This window comes from Micromys minutus (genome assembly GCF_963924665.1).
Source record: "Micromys minutus genome assembly, chromosome: 18".
NCBI classification, from domain to species: Eukaryota; Metazoa; Chordata; class Mammalia; order Rodentia; family Muridae; genus Micromys; species Micromys minutus.
The window spans coordinates 29,035,278-29,055,997 of record NC_137953.1 but is presented as its reverse complement, the minus strand read 5'-3'; the positions used below and the strand labels follow the sequence as shown (position 1 = coordinate 29,055,997).

Genomic DNA, 20,720 nt, shown 5'->3' with positions numbered 1-20,720 from the left:
TGGAGTCACACTACTGAGAGATTCATTCCTAGAAGTGCGGCCCTGACGGCTCAGATCCATTCCTGATGATCTGCATTAATTATTTAATGAGTCACATGACCACAAAAGATCACAATTTCAATAATCTCCCTCTACTCTAACAGGCACCACACCTTTGTCAGATGCAACCAAAGCCCATACTTGGCTTTTTTGTTCCCCAGGCCTCCAGAACACAACCACCCTTGCCCTAAAAGGCAACAGCATGGAAGTGTTATACTGAGCACAGCAGAATTAGTCATTAGTACCAGGCTGGGAAGGTACTAGACATCCCTTACCTGAATCCAGTGATCAAGGAGGGCAGTTTAGTTACATAATCTCCCAGGGCAGTATTAATGATACATTCTTTCAGGCTATACACACACCAGCATAAGCCTAGATACATATATGTCTAGCCCAACAAAAACAGAGTAACTCCTTCAGCAGAAAGATGCCTATGCACCGGTCCATCCAGAGTGATGCCAAATCCTCTACAGCCTACATACTCATTATCAAAAGGAACTTGAAGAGTCATTCAACTGCTTCAGTGTCCTCTCTTGTAAACCGAGGCAATAGAAGCAAATAGCCCCCTTTCACCTTGAACACTTAGTGTCCCCCTTCAGATTAGAAGTTCCAAGGTAGAAGATACAGGTTAGATGGGTTCATGACGCTCCTGGTACTATCCCATGTCTGCCCCTCCCCCTCCTCTGCTTTCCCTACCATCCTCTTTATTGTTCTTCTTTGCTTGCTTGTTCTTTGTTTGTTTTTTCAAAACAGTCACCCTGGCTGTCCTAGAACTTGCTCTGTAGACAGGCTGGCCTCAAACTCAAAGATCCACCTGCCTCTGCCTCCCAAGTAATGGAATTAAAGGCATGTGTCACCACTACCTGGGCACATACCATCCTCTTTGAGGTGCAAAGCAGTTGTGTTTTGTTTTTCTTGGTCCAGTGTATAATATAGGAAAGGGGTGGCAGGAAGAGTCACCACTGGGAAAGGCTGAGCCTGAGTTCTTCCTTGCAGGTCTATACTTATTGATGGGAACACCAATAGGAAAGCAGGAAGGCCTTTGCTTGTACAGGATCCACTCACGGGGATGGGAAGTGTCATTTGCTACATTTATTCTTTGAGGTGTCTCTCCTTCCCCTCTAAAGTGTTGCTGATGCTGCTAATCTGTTTCTCTGCTGGAACTGCTTGAGGGAAAACAGCAGGAGACAGTGGCACAGTGTAAGGGCTTAGGAGAAGGGAGGTGCCCGGGAGACATGGGAGAAGGGGAAGAAGAGGGACTAGGGCACCCCAGGATCGTTGGTATGAAGACAGAGACAATGAGAGTGGACCCACCCATATATATCTGAGTCATCTTCCCACGAGCTCCATCCTGGGTATTAAGTACTCCACTGTGTCTGTCACAGATGAATTCCTGCTATAATAAAACACCGGGTATATCGTAGATTTCAGCCAAACTAGCAAAGAACGCCTGCAAACTGCCATTTTTCTTCAAGGGGGAGAGCGTTAAGTACTTAATTCAAACTGTGACCATGAAAGTGTCTCCTATCCGGTTTAGGTTGATTTCAGATGTTGACAAAACTTTTCTCTCCAGAGTCATGCACAGCTTGGCTCTGTGACTAAATCGGATAAGCGGGGATTGAAGGGAGAGGGGACATAAAGGGAGAGGGGACAGAAGAGCATGCGCCAAAGTCATTTTGGGAAGAGAACGGCACAGCTTACACAAAATACTGTCTTAAAAGGTCAAGGGTTTGAAGGACTAGTAGGTTTGTTTAAGAAAAAACAATTAATGGGATAGAAAATTTGTCCTCTTGGTGAACTCTTATGGTTGCCCTGACAAAGAGCAGACAATGAAGGATTTTAGCTGCACAGTGAGATTTTCTAAGCTGTCACAGCACACTCTCTTAAAGGCTGAATCACAAACAAAATACCTGCCAGAAAGAAATGGCATAATCATGTGTAGCATTTTCAATAATCCTGGTTTTACAAAATACCAATACTTTCCATTGTCAATACAAAACTGCTACCTTATCCCAAACCAGCAGAAAAGGGTGGTCTTGACTCTCACTTTCTTTTCTGAATGGACAAGTAAAAGATGTCCTACCTACCATCATTTCTAGGAAGCCAGTGAGTCTTTCAGATCCATCCTTCCCCACTAAGGAGAAATATAAGAATTTACCTTATGTGATGAAAATCTGAGTTAAAAAAAGAAAGAAAACTAAACTAAGGTTTTGTGGGTTAATGTTCAATTTCCACTGAGTGTTGTCTGTGATCATATGTGTGTGTGTGCTCATGTGTGCGTGTGTGTCCAAAATGCTGCCTACTTGCCTGAGAGAAAGCATTATTTACAAGATTCCTCCCTCCTCCAAAGACTTTTTCCAGAGAATGCCTTTCAGAATTGCTGTTGAATTACAAAGAAGTATTATTGTATGAGGTGATTAATGATTCCTGGGGAAATTGCTATTTTCAGTGTGATTTAATTTTGCTTTACAAGTGCATGTAGTGGGGGGGGGTGCTAATAAGTTGTAGCAGCAGCTACATTTGCTCCAGAAATGCTCAGTGCCTGTTCACACCTTATAAAATACACTTTATGCCCTTTCTTTCTAACTTAAGGAGGTGAGTGTGCACTCTTTTCCCCATGAATTTTCTTGGCCTCTCAGAGGCTAGAATCCATTGATTCTTTCTAAAAACTGGATTATCTATAGGTAAAGAAAAGATTTCCCTGGCTCATACTTAGGGGAGCATGGGTGATTAGGTTGGCCCCACTTATGGAAAATCTCGTCTGACATTGCAGAGGTAGATAAACAGCTCTGTCTGTCTGTCTCTCATTTACTATAAAAATCCCCCAAACTGCTTCAAGGCCAGGTTGGTACTTCTAATATTTTGTGCAGAGGGAGGGGGGCATGTCTGAACACCAAATTTCAACCATTGTACAAATACTAGGGTTACAGAAATTGAGAGGTGAGTTTACGTGTTTTTAAAGCTCTGGATCTCTGGGAGTGCACAGAAATACCGCAGAGCATTTGGGGAAAGTGGACCAGATTAGTCTGGCTTCCTTCCCACAGTGAACTCTTCCAGATCTACCTTGCTTAGTGTGCATTTTGGGGTACCATTACATTTCTTGTTTTCTCCTAGGGTACTTTGGAGCATGTGGTGGGAAAGTTCACTTTACTCTACAAGCGCTTCTTAGAGAAGCAAACAGAAATTCCCAAGCTGTGCTCAGCGCAAAGACCTTAAGACCAGCCAAAAACCAAAAGGCAATCTCAACCCTTTGCATAAACTATTTTTTATCTCCAGGGAAACAGGCAGATTAAGTGTGAAGGTGTAGCAAATGCCAAGGGAATGCGTGTTTCCAAGTGTGCTCAGAGTTCAGCCTACAGAACAGCTGCAGGAACTCCAGGCCTCTGCGAGGTCTCACCTTTCACTAAGGACAGAGAGTCTGTGTCTTTCAGAGACTTGAAGCCTGAAAGCCTAGCCAAGTTTGGAAAGAAGAGGAGCCCTCTCAGGACTCAAGAGGCTCCCTGCTTTTTGGAACACTTCCACAGTGGGTCAAGCTTGGCAAGAATTCAGATCAAGCTGAACACACACACTCACACACACACACACACACTCATTGTGAGTGTACTCAGAATGTAACCCCAGCTCACCCCATCTACAAGGCTTCTGCACACTAGGTCAAATAACCAAAAGAAGGCGTGGGGTGGTTTGCTTTGGTTTCTTTTTAAGCTTAGAACACACACAAATCTGTCTCTTAGGTTTTTAATATCTTATAAACAGAAGTTTATTCTTAGCACATTTCTCTTTATACAACCATATCGCTCTGTACAGTTGCTAGTGGGTCTAAATGCATTTCCCTCTCCCCAAGCCTTTGCCCAGAAGAAGAACGACAATATCTCTATAACTGTACCTTAAATAAATGCAAGGAGAGGAAACCACATGCCACACTACCATCGAGGTCTACACACTTTGAGAATTTAAATAATCTGTCGAGGTCCACAATGTCTACTCAGTAAAGCTCAAGTTAGCTGCCTCAGTGCAGAAGAGGAAGGTAGGGGCTCTGGAAAACAGCCTGATTCTTCTGCCTGCAACACACATACACGTACACGTCCCCTGTCAGCACGTGCTGACTGGCTGACTCAAAGGTAGTAGATGCCCAGTACTTCCTTACAGGTGCGCAAACCTGGCCAAGTTGTCCAGGTCAGCAGGTTGTTCCACTAAGCAGTAATCAGGACAGACATCCTCTTGGGGGGGGGGGGTCACACACAGACACCAACCAGGGATAGGATAATGTCTTCTTTTTTTTTTTTTTTTTTTTTTTGGTTATGGTTTCCAGCAAGTTGGATTTTGTTTTGGTGTCTCAGGTTTACTCGAGGAGGAGAATATGAAGACAGGAGCAGGAGATGAGTTGGGCACATAGGTGACAGGAACTGATCTAGGTCTCTAGATTATAAGGACGAGGGGATGGGTGTGGACACACCAGGGAGAGGGTGGGGATGGGGGTGTGGGCTGTGAGTTTGTGCTTTCCCAGGCGGGCCGGCAGGGGCCGAGGCAGGGTTGGACGATCGCATCTTGGTGTTGGGAAGTTTGTGGTCTTTCTTCCACTTCATACGCCGGTTCTGGAACCAGATCTTGACCTGGCGCTCGGACAAGCAGAGCGCGTGGGCGATCTCGATGCGGCGCCGCCGGGTCAGGTAGCGGTTAAAGTGGAATTCCTTCTCCAGCTCCAAGACTTGCTGCCGGGTATAGGCGGTTCGAGAGCGCTTGGGCTCACCTCCGTTATAACTGGGGTTGACTGAACGCCAGAATCCCCCCCGAAAGAGAAGGCCAAAGAGGAAGGAGTGGAAGGGAAGGAGAGGAGAGGATATGGGGTGGGGGAAGAGCAATTGGACATCATCATTATATAATAACCTGACACCAAGTTCACACAAGATACATAAAAGCGGCAAAGAAAATGTTTCACAGGCTATTGACAACGGGAAACACCCGAGAGCCATAAAGAATGGTGCTGGGCATTGGGGCTGAAGAAAAGCTTCAAAGACACATGGCCGGGAGCCTCTGCCAGGGCAATTAAATTTATGGGGGCTATAATTACTGCCCTAACAGTTTGGCGTCTCGTAAATCTCAGGATAAAGGGACCCTGGGTACAAAAGGGTTCTCACGTTAGGACCAGGCTGCGGGCGCCGCGTACACACCCACAGCCAAAGCGCCGGCCAGATGGGGGTCCCCTCCCCGTGCCCTGCCCCGCGCCCCCTCGCCCGCTGCCCTCCCGGCGGCGCCACATACCGGCGCTCACGTGGATCTTCTTCATCCAGGGGTACACCACCGGCTCCTTGCCCTTCGGGCCCGCCAGGCCCTGCTCCGCCAGCAGCAGCGGGCACGCGGGGGCGCTGCCCCCCGTCGCGACAGCCGGGGTGGTGGGGCCGGGAGCGCAGCGCCGAGGGGGCGCAGGGGGCGCGGGGGCCGGGCTGGGGTGCGCGCCGGGGACCGGGGACTGCTCGGGTCGCGCGGGGCTGGCCCCGCGGCAGGCGTAGGGACAGGCGGCGGCGGGCGCGGGGTACAGGCCCCCGGGATAGCTGGGCTCGCGCGCCCGCGGCGCGAAGTAAGCGGGGGGCTGGCGGGCCGCGTGCGGGTTCGGGGCCGGCAGGTGCGGGGCGCTCTGAGGCCGCGGGTAGCCGGGACCCCCGCCCACGCCGCCGTCCCCACCGCCCGGGCCACCGTGCGGTGCGAACTCCTCGAAGGGAGGGAACTTGGGCTCGATGTAGTTGGAGTTTATCAAAAACGAGCTCATGGTCATTAATTTGTGAAGTGCAAAAATACTAATTTTTCTCGCGGTGTCGTTTTTTCTGCGCTTGCCGAGGCCCCTCCCCCTCTCGCCGCGCTTCCCATCCCCCCCTTCCCCGGCCCCGGCGCCCGCCCCTCCCCCCGCTGTCAAACGCCTGCCCCTCCCCCTCCCGCTGTAGCCGCCGAAGTTCGCGCCGCTCCTCCCCCGCCCCCGCGCGCTCCCCGTGGCCCTGCGCGCCCCGCCCCCAGCCCCCCACGTGCTGCGATCCGGCCAATGGGAAATCCGCGCGCGCGGACCCGGATCAGGAAACGCGCGGAGGGGAATGCGTGATGGATGCTGCTAACCACCAGGGCGGGAGGAGCGAGCGTGGGCTTGCGGTCCTCGGGCCCCCCAACTTGGATTCCGGCTGAGAAGTTGGGGCCTGTTTGACTGTGGGTCCTTCCGAGCCCTGTTCCTGCCCACGTCTGTCCTAGGCCTCTGGGCAGCTGGTCGCCACGGCTCAGCGCTGCCCTCCAGTCCAAACAGGCTTCGGGTGCTCCTCCGAGGGTTCGAGGCCCTCCAGGAGAGGGAAAGGCACTGGGACTAAGAGGCTGACCCTGGCTTTTTATCCTAGCCCTGGAATAAAATGAAGGAGACCTACAGACCCATTTTTCTCGCCCTTTGATTATTTGCCTACGCCTTGCACATCCACCCTGCTGCTGGGGAGTCCCTGCTTTGCGAAGCCAGGCTGGAGCTGCACAGGGAGGATGGGTGGATGGGCCGCTGAACAATCCGGTCAAGGAAATACAGCAAGCGAGGATACTTATTTTTTTTTTCTTTTATTTTTTTCAGACGCAGAATTTGTACATCATTTTTTCATTTAAAGATTTGGAACCTTTCTATATGGCAGTTGATGGAGGTACTGAAGAGAGAGCTAAACTTGCCTCCTTTACTAGGAGCTATTGTGAGACCTCCGCCCTAGAGTGGGAATAGACAGACTACGCCTGCACAAAACGGCCTCGAATCCAGTAACTTCGCCTTTCAGAACATCCAACTAACAAAACCAAGTTTGAGATCAAATAAGACCCTTCCTGGTCTGATTGTCAATCGGTCTTTTCTAACGTTTCCCTCCCTTCTCCTTTTGGATGGTGTTTCCTCAGGCAGTTTCTAGAGCAAGGGCTATATTTACAGGCCAGCCTGCAATTTCTGAATTGCTGAAAATTAGCATTTTAACGATATCAGCAGCTCCGGAAAGGAGGGAGAAGGGACTGTTGCCTGCCATTTGGTAATTGAAATTTGATGGGTAAACTAATTATGCCATTATTAACAAATAAATTACTTATTAATTCCACCTAATGTTGATCTTTGAAGTAAATACTGATGTCTCACTCGTACTGTATTCGTTCTCTTTCTTCTGAATAGCGGACACGCCCAGATCCTTCCCATGATAGTGAAGCAATGCAAACTAGCCCGGCACCGTTCTAAAAATAACTCTCATGTTGGCATACAGAGCAATTCCAGTGGATGCTCTTACTTGATTTTTCAGAGAGCAGAATAGAACAGTAGCCTTCTCACAACTGAGACTCAAAGGCAGACAAGGAAAGTTATAACACAAGCCTAAATACACTTCAAAAAGAATATCCGTTCTGACTTCAGATCTGTTACTCACTTGGGCTACTAAATACTAGGCTATATCCATTCGATAGTCATTTAATGCTTAGACACACATAGACTATTATTGAGACCAGTCTTTAATTTAGGCAAAGAAGTTTAAAAAAAGGACCATGTCAGTTTCTTATTGAAACCACCCTGGTAGTGTAAATAGGTGTTCCACACTGGGTGCATGTGTTTGTGAAGAGCAAAGAGCACTGTGCACTGACATGAAGCACCACAAATTTTTTTAATGAAATCTGAGCCATAGATGGATATCAACAAAGATTCTAATCTTTAGATATTCTCTCTAGAGCAGGGAAAGGAAATGTAGCCTGTGGTGCAGCTACTCTAAACTGGTATCTCTTTGTAGCAAGAAAATAGGTAGATAAATTAGACATTTCTAATAAGTAGCACACATATATACCATATACACAAGTTTATGTGTATTGCGTATCTGCCTATGTTTCAAGTGGGATGGATGAAAAGCATGAGGAGATCTTGTCTGTCCCTGGTGTCACCAACCTTGAGCACAGGAACCCTGATCATGTCTGTTTAATATTATTTACAGACTCTGAAACACAGAATCCATGTTGTTTAGCCTCAAAATGGTCTACAGAGTTTCTGCATTTAAGTATTAAGGAGACACTGGCACTGTTTTGTATATGGTTAAGCTAGATGACTTAACTCTGTCTGTTTCCCGAGGTTCTATTACTTAAGGAAACCAGCCTTACACAGGGTCCCTCCAGGCCTCTGTAACTCGTCTTTGAGCTTCTATCATAAACACAAACGGAGCCAGGACCACCAAGTGTTATCTCACACACCGACATTTTGACATTTTACTGCAAGATTTATGGCTGTAATAAACAATCTCAGTACCTTTTCTGAACCTTCCACAGCCTCCCTTTGCAAGCAAGCCATAGCAAAACCCCAGTGAATCAAATACTAGTTTGAAAAAAACAGCAAAACCGGAGAAACATCTCCCGCCTTTACATAAGATCCAAGACACCAAAGGAGAGGTAGAAAGAAACTAACTCAATTAGAAAAACAAACCAAAGTTTACCACAGCAGCATCTTGCCCGAGGGAAAGATGGGATGCCCTGAAATGAAGCAGAAAGGGAGCAAGCTAATCTTCGATCACCAACTGGCTCTAGTCCCAAGCGGGTTTGAAGCACTGTCTTTTCCTTGGGAAACTGGTAAGCACAATTGTTCCTTTCCATGTGCAGGGATAACACATATTCCCCAAATCGCTATCTTAAAACCCTATTAAGCGAAAAAAGAACTTTTCATAATGTCCTTGCATCTCAGATGGAGTCGAAGGGAGTCTGAGGGAGAGGGAGGATGAGGACTGAAGTGCTTGCAGCCTGGTTTGAATCTGATTTGAATCATTTTGAATATATTTGGAACAGCCTTCCCATTTGAATGCAACCCTGTCCCAAGTTTCAAAGTGACCGAACAGTGACACCGTGTGCATTTTGTTTCTTATTAATCTTACACATTGACAGTCTTTGTTAAGTCACAGGCGCGCCTTCACCAGCCGACATTTTCATATTTGTTAGACGCGCTGACCTGAAGTTCACCTCGGCCTTGGACTTTGCTCTTCTAAAAGGTCTATACAGTGTCTTTTAGAGAGCTGGGTGCTTTGCCCAGGTCAGTCCTTCCCAGGAAAAACCAAGGGGAAAAGGCAAAGGAAATGTAAGCATTATGGGATGTATTGACTGTATTTGTCCTTTGTTCTTTAGCTCGAGGGCCTCCAGGCTGTCCTCTATCTCCAACACTTCTCTAGAGTAAATAGGGGAATGGCAGGATTTTTAAACTGCCTGGGAGTGGCATCTGAGAGCTTCCTCCCACTTACACTAGGTTATGGAAAACCAACAATTGACCAGCCATTTTTACCAATTAGTTTGTTTTGGGTATAATTTCCTGGTGATGATTTAAACTAAAGATGCAGACCAGACATAAGGACTAATATTCATTTTAGGATTATGCATGAGTTTTACCCAGGATTATATATATATATTCTAATGATCAAAGTCCTCTAAAGAGGTAAGCACTCCCAAAACAGTGACTTCTACAGGTATCTTTTGTCACTAGACTAGCTAAAAGGGTATTTGAGCATTGATGCTAAAATGTTTCTGAAATATGTCACATGGCTTTGACCAAATGTACAATAAAAAATTCCATGGACGAGACATCAGTTCTGGGTGACCAAGTGAGGGCTGGGTTTCGTTCTTTCCCTTTCCAGAGACCAGATGTGATGTGCTCACTACTGTAACAGCAGTGACCACGGTTGCTTCCTTTCATTTCATCTGGAAAAACCCATTTGGCTCCAAGTTCCTGGCCAGAGTAAAACCTTACACACTGCACAGGAGCCGGTTAGATGTAGTAAGCACTCTGGTTACTTGCTTCCATGAAGGCAGCATTTGGGAAATAGTTACTTTACCACTGATTATATACTTAGCACCATTAAATCTAATCAGCCTGAATGTGTAGGGTTGCCTTAAACATCCCTGCAAAGTATTGAAATTCTGAGCCCTTAAGTTAGTCCCAAAATTAAGGAGAAAAAAATTTTTTATCTTTGTCATCATTGTTTTCCTACCTCCATCATTTGAAGGTCGATATATAGGAAAGGAAAATGTGTTCCCTAGGAAATAGAGTACAACCCAGACACTTAAAGCTAATCTAGATGTATGAAAAATAAAACATTGGTTAACACTTCATTTGCAGCAGACAAATGAGGCATGGTTCCCTGTCTGCTTCTTGAACACTGTGCTCCTTCTCTCCAGCCCCCCCTTAGCTCACCTTCCCATCCTCAGTTTGTTCTCCATCCCCACCCCCCCCCCCTGCTCTACACTTATTCTTTAGCAGTGTTTTCTGGAGAACAGAAGCAGGGTGGTTTTACAACAAGGCAGAGCATGCCCCAGTCTGTACTGTTACTACTCAGTTGTAGACTGTAGCCGTCCTCTTAAACCCCTCGGTGCTTTAATACTAACCGTAACAGAAAAACCGCAACAGTGAGAACTTAAGGGCACCAATGAGCACTTGCTTACTGGGGGTGGGGGTTTTAGGACTCATTTCCCTACCCTTAGAGCTTCCACTTCTCTACTCTGACAATCTTGGCATTTGGTGAGCTGCAGTTGGGGAGAAGATCACAGTCTATGCTTGAAATTGCCAAGAATACACTTTGCAAGATATCTGCCCCTTTCTCCCACGCTTTAGGGACTAGCCTAAGTATTGCAACATAAAACCAAAACACCCTGACCAATCAAACTCACTCTCTTTTTTTCTCATATAAAGGGGGCATAATGAAACATTAGAAACTCACTACTTGGTTTTTAATGGCCCTCTGATGAATTCCAAGCATATCTATTTTTTGTGACAAACCCACAAACCATTCTCGGTTCTCCAGCATTTAAGGTTTTGGTGTTTTGATAATCTATGCCTATTTACCTGGTGCTATTTCCTCAGAATGGAAGAAATAATTCAATATGAAATACAGCATGTATTACTCCTGAAAAGAGGAATTTCTACCCTTTCCTCTGTAATTGAGGTCATTCAACCACTAGGGTTCACCTGGAGTCCACACCATGATACACGCGTCACTCCGAGCCATTTTATCTTTTGTGGTGATAGTCAAGATCTCAGCTCTAACATTGACATCAAACTCTGTCTGGGCAGATGACTTAGAGTGCTGCACAATGTAAACTTTTGACCCTCAACTTTTTGACCTGCAGTTGTAACACACTAACCACAAAGATACACAGCCCTGAGCCTCTTCTTTAGGGGGAAGGGGCATCCTGGATCTTAGGCAGTCCTCCTCCCACCGCCGCCTGTTGGAATTAGAGGATAGAGTGTGTATTTTTGTGTATTTGTGACCATGTTTCCTGTCAAACCAGCCTCCTGCTTCTGTTTTTAAGTCAAAATTTAGGAGCTAGATTAATTCGAAATCACTGGCGATTCCACAAACAAGGACAATTTAAGGGGGGAACTGGAGAATCTTTTGAAAACAAAGGTGTAAGGAAAAGAGAGGGAGGAGGGAAATCTGGCAGAACTGATGGGCTGAATTTTGTTTTATTTAAAAATAAAGCTGCAGCCTTAATTGTTGGGAGACTTGGCCCAGGCAGACCGCTTGACTGTGAACTTGTACTAAAGCGTGCTCTGCTGGCGACTCCTAGGGTGTGCAGATTTATCTTCTCTGCATTTACTTAACCCGGCAGTGAACTGCATGGACACCATTTGTTAGGCGATGACAGACTTCACCTCCAGCAAAGGCTGCTTTACAAAATTGCAATAATTGCCCAGTAACCTTCATAACAAATATTATTATTATTAAAAAGTCCAGTTTGTGAGAGAGAGAAAGATCTGATCAAGACAAAATTCTTCTCAGAAAAGACTGAACAAAACAAATCTGGGCTTCCCTTCCAGTTCGGATTATGGCTTCCCTCCCTATTTGGTTCAGCCTAGGCTGCACCCTGCACTCTTGCCTTGGCATCCTGTTTACATTTGTGTCATTGGCTAGAAGAGAATTTCCCCCCTTATAAGCCAAGGGCTGTAGACTAAGATACTCTGCTTTCTTTATGGTGAGCAAGCCATAGGTAGACCCCAGGCAGAGAAGGGGAGATGCTAAGGGTATCTTGCAGCTGAAAGAGTTGTCTTCATCTATCTGTAACATCCAGTCTCCTGTACTGTAGTTGTTTGGATGGATGTAACATTATCCAAATCTCAGCAAATGAACACAGCTGCCCTCTTTCCCTCCATCCTTCTCTCTCTTACCCCTTTTACCTCTTTTCTCTCTCTCTCCTTCCCTCCCTCCCCTCTTTCCCTCCATCCTTCTTTCCCTTCCCTCTCTTTTTTCCTTTCTCTCTCTCTCTCTCTCTCTCTCTCTCTCTCTCTCTCTCTCTCTGTGTGTGTGTGTGTGTGTGTGTGTGTGTGTGTGTGTGTGTGTGTGAGTGTGTGTGTGTGTGTCTGTCTGTCTCTGTCTTCCTTTCAGACCCAAATAAAGCAGGGCAAAGTGGGAAATCACAGGAGAAAAGGGATCTTGGCATAATGTTGTGAAATTAGACCAGGGAAACCCCAACAAACCCCTAAGTGTGACCAGAAGCTTCCTCTGATACTCATAGTTGAGGAAATATATTCTTGTTTGTAGAAACAAACAAGGCCCTGCACACTTCCGCCACCTTCTCCCTTTACAAGAGAGCACACAGATTTCTGCCACCAGCTGAAGCTGGATGTCTTCATAAAAGCGAGGAGATTTTTTCCCCCCTCTAAGTCCTCGTTTAAGAAAAAAAGACTCAGAAGAATTCATAAGAAGACATAACTCATCTACAAAATGAGCAGATACACAACCACCTTCTTAAGTATGCTTCCCATGAAAATAGTAAGAAAGAAAAAAATTTCTTCCAATAATAGTCACACAGATTGGATTGGATACTGTATTTCTTAAAAGTCACTTAACTCCACGTGGGTTGACCTGCCCTCTTAAATTCTACTTAATCCTTGTGAAGATTAAAACAGACAGAAGTAAGCAAGCTGACAATATGCATAGCCTTCTAAAAATTTTTGTGGGAAAGAACCCTAGGAATGTATTTGTTTGGATATTATAACAGCCCATTTTACCCATCCCCACATCCCAGGGTGTGGCCACAGGATGCTGTAGATACTTTCTTTTTCCTTGGTATACCCGTAAACCTACCAGCATTTCTATGACTTTTGGGCTTTTTTTTTTTTTAAGTTTGTTTGGTTTTTTTTTTTTTCTTTTGCTCCTTGTTTTAACCATTCAAAACTATACAAGCAAAATCACCAGACATATAACCAAAACAGAACCACAAACCAACATTGTCTAATAACCCAAACTCAGAGCAGCAAAACAAAGAATCCAGCGTTCTCAGTCACAGCAGATAAGAAGAACCCATTTCCCTGTTAATTTCTTATTCTAGTTCCTTCTAAGAAGGTGGGCACATCTTCCTGGGTACTGAAGTTCCAACATTCACACAAAATAACTTCCTGAATTCTTCAGCTTGCTAGTAGTCAGGGAAAATGGGGTTTGTGGGAGAGTTTTGATTTTTTTTTAAGTTCTAGGTTTGGTTTTCTTTGGATCTCAGAATCTGGGGCTTGTATAGATTTATCTTGAATGAAAGAGACTTCTTCATAATAATAATTCTTAGTGTTTCAAATCAACACTTGAAACCATTTCTCTTTAGGCACTTGGTATAAACCGTTACCAACTAGTACTTAAAGAAAACTACCTAGCTCCAGAGAAGAAGAACCTTTTATTTTATTTTATTTTAAGCTTCATTTCTAATCTGAACACAGTTGGAAGTTTTGCTTTAGCTCCTCAGACAGAATTGGGGGGGTTATTAGGTCTCTGAGAAGACACCAGGACAGGCCAGAAAGTTGCCACTTAGGCTTGGTTTGCCATCAAAGGACATTCGAGGCTGGGGCCCGGATGGAATTGTACCCAGGAAATTTATATTTTACCTAACTTCACTCATTGGTGCAATTTGGGAGAATGTTTTGGAAAACATAGATTATGTAAATTTCCTGGGATCAAACAGAAAGAACAAATAACAAAAGAGAAGAGGAAATCTCCTACTGACAAAGGAGCCATTTCTTCCTAAAGTGCCCTTTATGATGTGCCAAGAAAAACAACCTAATGGCTCTGGAGACTTTTAAGTTGGGCGTTCGAAGACACCTCAATTTCCCTTAAAACTTTAGGCACAGTTTTAGAAGAGAGAATTTGTTTGCATCTTGGAGAGGGCTACATTTCTCTGTCTTTAGTGTTATCTAGGGAAGCCGTTAAGTTGCCTTGAGAGAGCCCTGTGCATACAAGTCTTATTCCTACAAAGACGGGAAGGGAAAGGAAAAAAGGGAGGCAGAAGACAGGAAGAAAAGAAAGCAAGCGCTTTAACCCCTTTCAATTAGCCTGAGGATTCAAAGACTAAAGTTAAATCCGGCCATAAAGTTTATTGCTTCAGACTCACAGGCTGGTGAGAACACTACCAGTCAAATGAAAAGAACTAACAGGCAAGCAGGGTTGGGCCTGGCTGGGGGGGGGGGGAGCAGAGCACCTCCTAGGTGGGGACCCACTGTCCCCCACATTCTGTGGGTGCAGCCTGCTCCCTGCCACACAGCCAAAGCCCCACAGCTTCCACTGTCTCCAGTTGGTCTGAAACTCAGGCCCAAAGGCCGCTGCCTCAATTCAGCCCTGCCAAATGACCCTGGCTCCGCGAAGACATATTGCCACAGCCCCATAAGGAATCCCGCCAGTGTCGGCCTCGGCCCTTCCCAGGCCTTTCTTTCAAACTCTCCAGTTCAGTTCACCCCTCTAGTCCAGTGGCTCGCACACCCCTTCAACTCTCAGAGCTCTGCGAACCCCCAAAGAGCCTGGGCCTGACCAACCTCAGCAAGGGGGGGGGGCTGCCAAGTTTTCACAGACAAACCCATTTTCGCACACACAAAATCATCTTTTTGCACGCCAGCGGGAGCAGCGGAAGTCATTAACATCAACGATTGTGCAGCAATTAAAGTTAGGCCTGGGGATGCGGCTCGGCCACAGGCTTCCTTCACTGGGCTGCCTCCGCAAAGCTGACTCTGGCTTTACTAATTTAGGCAGGCAGAGGAAAAAGTTTGTTCTCCCATTTTGAATTCCCAGACAGCTCCACAGTTACTGAGCCAGAGAGAAAGAGCGGACAAGAAACTTTTTTAGAGTGCAAATAAACTCAAGAGGCAAGCTTACCTTAACATGGAGGGAGCCATTTTTTCAGAGTTTTGAGAACTTGTGGTTTGGACACTTCTGGACCTAAAATTGACACTGTGAATGACCAGGCAGCACACGTAGCCTGCAAAAGAGTCAAATGGAGTCCAGCGTTAGTGAGATTATATGTTATGTGGTATATAATGTTGGATGTCAACTCCCCAAAACCATAAAACTTACTTTAATGGCCCCACGTGACGTTTTATAGCCAGTGAGCCGATCTGTCTGCGCTATGGATGATTTTACGATCTAATTCATAGACAAAACCCTATTCATTTGGCACCCAAATGTCATATAGCCGGAACTGGGGCTTATAAAGTTTACTGTTTTATAACTTTTAAAAGGAAAGACGGCATCCGTGTAAGCAGCCAGTAAATGGGCAAATCTCTAGTTGGGCTTTAGCTGCTCTGAGGAGTTTCCCAGTGGAGCTAGGATGGGGTAAGTACTTTCTGTTTGTAGCAAATTAATCGTAGCAAAAGAAGCCAACTGGTTCAGTAAGAGTAGGGGGGCCGAAGTGCTGGGGTTGGTTAGTGGGCAGAGGGTTTGGGGTCTACAGCCTGGCAGAGAGGCCTTCAGCAAGGCCTAGAGTAGCTATAGGAATGATCTATGTGGGCCAAGCGTGGCTAACAAAGCCCTGGCTTTTCTCTCCTTCCCTTCCTCTCCCCTTTGCTACAAAGTTAACTTGGTTTGTTCAAAGATGGACTCAGGCATTGAAACCTCCTACAGCTTTTCCCACCTTCTTCTGACCTGAGTTTTCTGATGGTTCAGAGTTAGGAAGGCTGTGAGTCAAGATGTTGGTGGGAAGCCACAGTGAGTAGGCAGGCTGCCCAGGTAGCCTCCGACTCAGCAGCTTACTAGACAGGCAGAGAAACAGAAAGAGCGGTTTGCTATGTAACATGAATCAGACCAAGAGAACTTACAATAGAAAGTTTATTTTTGTTTGTTTCCAGTCAGTGTTTTTTTTTTCCTTAAAAACAAATACAAAAAAAAAAAAAAAAAAAACTGATCACAGTTTGCTTAAACAGCCAGACTTGGACAATATTTGTAACTTTTTCACAAAAACATACATCACTGAAGCTGCGCTTATAAGAGCCACTTCCAGAGTTCGTGCAAAGGGTCCTACAAAGGCACGCAGGGACACACCGCTTGTAGTCACAGTTTTGTCACAGAGCCACTAGCCACTACACATTGAACAAGTTAAGTTGTGTCTTATCAAGTCACCTCTACGACAGCATCAATTACACAAGGAATATAGGTAGTTTGAATAAAAATATCTTTAACAGCTTGGAGCTATAGAGACAGGAACACTTCCACAAACATGCACAGGAAAGAACTTAAGTGCAACACACAACATTGGCACTAAACGAGGTCGAAGGTGGGGGAGGAGCTTTTTTATGTGTGTGTAGGGTTTTTTTTTTTTCTTTTTTCTTTTACTCTTTTAGTTACTTCAAGTAACACAGCTTGCTTCATATAAATAAGTTAAAACATCTATTTTTTTTTTCAAGACAAAGCCATTCAGGACAAAGAGATGAACAGAAGCAGATCTACTTATACAGGAGCTAAAATGGCAATAAACAGGCTCATGATTAAAAGATGAATCAGGGCAACGAGAACAGGGCTTCTTCACAGAAGGAACACAGGGGGGGGGAGTTTCAGAAAGTCACCTTAGTACTGACACTACGGAGAGCTGCTTGGCTACCTCCGCTCAGTACTTTGGCCGCTCGCTCGCTCGGATGCTCAGGGGCGGAAGGCCCCCCCAGCCGCGGCCATGCTCATACTTTTCAGCTTATTATCTTTCTTCCACTTCATCCTCCTGTTTTGGAACCAGATTTTAATTTGTCTCTCGGACAGGCAGAGGGCATGTGCTATTTCGATCCTTCTTCGGCGGGTCAGGTAGCGGTTGAAGTGGAATTCTTTCTCCAGTTCCAGGGTCTGGTAGCGCGTGTAGGCCGTCCGGGCCCTTTTGCCTTCTGGGCCACCTATGTTGTCTGCAACAGAAAAGTCAGCGGTTTAACTCCCAACTCCTCAGCACCTGGTTCCACCAGTCAGCCAGGGGTGCCTGAGCTGGAGAGAAAGGCTCAACAAGTTCTCCCTCCTCACCCACCCTTCCTCAATTTCCTTCCCCTCCTTCCTTTCTGGCGAGAAAAACAACCATGATTTGGACTCTGGGAAACAACCGGCCCACCTGAGGCAGGAACTCTGTTTAAAGGCAGCTTGACTTTCCCTAGCCCCCTGTTCTGCTCTTTGGCTCTGGATGAGTTGCCCTAAGCAGGGGTACTGCCCTCACAGTCTGCCCACCACTCAGAAACACACCGAAGCACTGCTTTTTCCTTCAGTTCCCAAGTGGCCTCTAGGTCACCCTCAGTTAAAGTTCCAGCCGAGCTAGCCGCCTCCTGTTCCAACGTATGCTTGGGGCGCCCAATTTTTTTTTTCTCTCTCTCTTCCCTTTCCTTTGCTCTTCCTCTTGCCCCCAAACTTCAGAATCCCGCCTGCCCTCGCCTGGCTTATCCCCCCCAAGCCCCTTTTAGGGGGCTCTAATTAGTAACGCTGTTTCCCCAGCGTAGCCCTTCCCATAAATTATCTGTCCTGACAAGCCCGATTCACGGCCCCTTCTGCCATCCCCACCGCTGCGTGCCCTACTCCGCTGGCCTGACCCTGAAGCGTGTTCCGAGGCACTGGGATTTCAGATGGATTTTCTTCCTCTTTCAACATCTAAACTTGCTCGGCCACCCCGTTTTCCTCCCTCCCCTCTCCCCAGTATCTGTGAATGCGGGATGCTGCAGTAATGGGGAGGAAGTAAAGAGGAAAGGGCAGGGAAAGAAGAGCCGCAGGGAGAGGCTCTGCGGGCTGGAGAGAGGCGAGACAAGGAGAGAGAGAGACCCGGAGAGAGGCTGCAGAGAACAGAGGGTGACCAAGACCCGCGCCCCCACGGACGCGTGGATCAGAAAACGGCTGGCTTTACCGTGACTAATGTGCAGCTTGCGCATCCAAGGGTAGATCTGGGGTTGAGCGGGCGGCGCCGGGCTCGGCTCGCTCTGGGCGCCCGCCTGCTCGCTGCTGGCAGGGGCGTCCTCCTCGGCTGCGGACGCCGTGCCAACCCCCTCTCTGCTGCTGATGTGGGTGCTGCCGGCGTTGGCGGAGGCGCCGCTGGAGTTGCCCAGGGAGTTTTTCCCGCCGTGGTGGCTGTCGCTGCCGGGCGAGGGGGCCACCGCCGAGCAGGGCAGCGGGTCGGGCGGTGGCGAGTGCGTGGACGTGGCCGGCTGGCTGTACCTGGGCTCGGCGGGCGCCGCACTGGCCCCGGCCGCGTAGCTGCGGGCGCGCTCGCCGGAGCCAAAGTGGCCGGAACCCGAACGGCCGACGCTGAGATCCATGCCATTGTAGCCGTAGCCGTACCTGCCGGAGTGCATGCTCGCCGAGTCCCTGAATTGTTCGCTCACGGAACTATGATCTCCATAATTATGCAACTGGTAGTCCGGGCCATTTGGATAGCGACCGCAAAATGAGTTTACAAAATAAGAGCTCATTTGTTTTTTGATATGTGTGCTTGATTTGTGGCTCGCGGTCGTTTGTGCGTCTATAGCACCCTTGCACAATTTATGATGAATTATGGAAATGACTGGGACATGTACTCGGTTCCCTCCTACGTAGGCACCCAAATATGGGGTACGACTTCGAATCACGTGCTTTTGTTGTCCAGTCGTAAATCCTGCCTGATGACCTCTAGAGGTAAACTCGTGCACTAATGGGGGAGTTGGGTGGAGGCGAGAGGGGTGGCGCGCGCGCCCTGGGCGCGCGCCCGCCACTCGCTGCTGCCGTTCAGTCGGACTCGAGCGCCACCCGCTGGAGACTGGGCGCATCGCTTCGCTTCCGACCTCGGGCTGCAAGGGCCGGGGTCGAATTGAGGTTACAGCCCATTATGGCAAAATTATTGCATTTCCCTCGCAGTTCCATTAGGATGTACCAATTGTGAGGCCGTCAGCTGCCGATCGCACGCCCGGCGAGGATACAGAGGATTAGGGGGAGGTGGTGACTTAGAATTATTTACAACAACTTTATTTTTCCCGGCTTTGTATCCCCTCTTATTTTTGTGTAGAGGTTGGGGTCGCTTTGCCCACTTGGCCGGCAGCTGTGAATTTTGAAAACTCAAATATCACCTTCGAGGAAGGGAAGACGATTTAGCCAATTGAAGAAATAAATCCAGTCCACAGCAGTAGCCACAATTACAGCTCTGTTTTTTTTTTTGTGAGCGCTTGAAGGACAGTGTCCCTGCCGCTCTCAAACCACAGGCGTCTATTAAAGACAGCTTTTGTGTAGTGTTTCTCCGAGGCGAGGTCAAATTCCATACACTCGTATAACCCGAATAATTTTTTTCTTCCGTGTAAATATGTTTTTCGTGTCATTAGTTTGCTATCTCATTTGCTTACTTATCCAGACTGGAAGATCTTCATGCCTGGTCCGATTCCTCTGGCCAGCCCGGCCCCAGGTAGCAGGGTTCTTGGTGAACCCAGAAAATGGGCCCTGATACCCAACGGCCTCCGAGACTGCTTGGAAGCTGAGATCCGTGGGTAGAGCTATTGGGATCTCGCTTAGACCACTGGGAATAAATTGCGGGAACTAATGGGACCATTTTGTGGCTGTGCCTAGTATCACCGTCGTTGTTTTCCTGGGTTCCGATAGACGAAAGGAAATCACAAATGGAGCTGAGAGGAGAGCAGACTCTCCCTACTGGAGGCCTGGCACCTCAGGCGTTCCTGGCATGTTTGGAAGCCAGGACTCTTGCGGCTCTCGTGGTCCTGGGCTCCCTCTTTGGGTCCTGAAAGCTGCTAGGTGGCGGCGTTCGAGCTGCAGGAGGCGGAGAGTGGAGCCGGGAGCCTGCGGGAACCTAGTTGCTCCCGAGGTTGTAATGATCCTCTCGCACCCAGGTTGGCTTGCCTCGGCGGAGGCTGCTACTCTCCCTCTGACGATTATGAGAGATTTGGTTCTGTCGGGGAAGGGGGGAGGTCCTCTTTGTTCCTCTGGCTTCTTGTTTAGGGGCATCCTGAGAGGCCGGGACAGGGCTGGGGCCCAGCTCGTAGACCCTTTCTTTTCAGTAGCCAGAGTCGATTTGGTGATGCCCTTTAGGATTTGATGGCGAGGGACCAAGGCGGAAGAGCCCAGACACCAAACGGGGCACTGCCTGGGCCTCCTTCTTCCCCCTACAACCCCGCGTCTGTAGCTCACAGAGCGCAGAGGCGCTAACACAGCAGCATGGCCAATTCTGGGTGCACCCCGGGACTCCCAATCTGGCTTGGGCAGCCTTGGGGAGAAAACAAGTGTGAGTGTGTGTGTACAGTGCGTCTGTCCCACAGCTGACATTGGGTGTGTAGGGTTTTGTTTGTTTTCTGTAATAGGTAAATGCGTAGCCGCTTGCAAAGCTTTGGACGATTTTCCCTAAACCGCGGAAGAAGCAGGCTGGGAGAAAACTTGGGGAGCAGGCAAGGGCACCAGGAGGCAAAGCCAATAAAGGTTACAACGCTGGCCTGGTCCCTGCCCAGGAGT

The 20,720-nt window shown here is 47.5% G+C and overlaps 3 protein-coding genes across 4 annotated transcripts in view; all 3 read right to left on the bottom strand.

Annotated features, from left to right (window-relative positions):
- Positions 1–15,245, bottom strand: part of HOXA3 (homeobox A3) — a 31,686-nt gene extending 16,441 nt beyond the window's left edge. The window contains exon 1 of the mRNA XM_080932027.1: positions 15,165–15,245. The gene's annotated coding sequence lies outside the window, so the exon portion shown is untranslated. The remainder of the gene's footprint in view (positions 1–15,164) is intronic.
- On the bottom strand, positions 3,903–5,812 carry HOXA4 (homeobox A4; the record flags this gene model as incomplete). Its single annotated transcript, XM_080932029.1, has 2 exons — positions 3,903–4,810; positions 5,302–5,812. 2 exons carry the CDS (start codon positions 5,810–5,812, stop codon positions 4,464–4,466), a joined length of 858 nt encoding a protein of 285 aa, XP_080788155.1. The 3' UTR covers positions 3,903–4,463.
- A 717-nt stretch (positions 15,246–15,962) lies between the features above and the next one.
- Positions 15,963–20,715, bottom strand: HOXA5 (homeobox A5). Of its 2 annotated transcripts, XR_013975416.1 has the most exons (3): positions 18,145–20,715; positions 16,847–17,170; positions 15,963–16,036 (listed from the first exon to the last, which is right to left on the bottom strand). XR_013975416.1 is itself a non-coding variant. In XM_080932269.1 (2 exons), the coding sequence occupies exons 1-2, from the start codon at positions 19,037–19,039 to the stop codon at positions 16,920–16,922; spliced, it is 1,146 nt and encodes a 381-aa protein (XP_080788395.1). In that variant the 5' UTR covers positions 19,040–20,714; the 3' UTR covers positions 16,200–16,919. The 2 variants fall into 2 exon arrangements, 1 of the variants encoding a protein (XP_080788395.1); XM_080932269.1 differs by lacking the exon at positions 15,963–16,036 and having other exon boundaries at positions 16,200–17,170; positions 18,145–20,714.
- Positions 20,716–20,720: the final 5 nt, after the last annotated feature.

Coding starts and splice junctions, on each gene's coding strand:
- HOXA5 (XM_080932269.1), bottom strand. CDS start 19,039: ATGCGCCCAGTCTCCAGCGGGTGGCGCTCGAGTCCGACTGAACGGCAG. Junction 17,171..18,144: donor CAAGCTGCACATTAGTCACG/GTAAAGCCAGCC, acceptor TTTCTGTTGCAG/ACAACATAGGTGGCCCAGAA.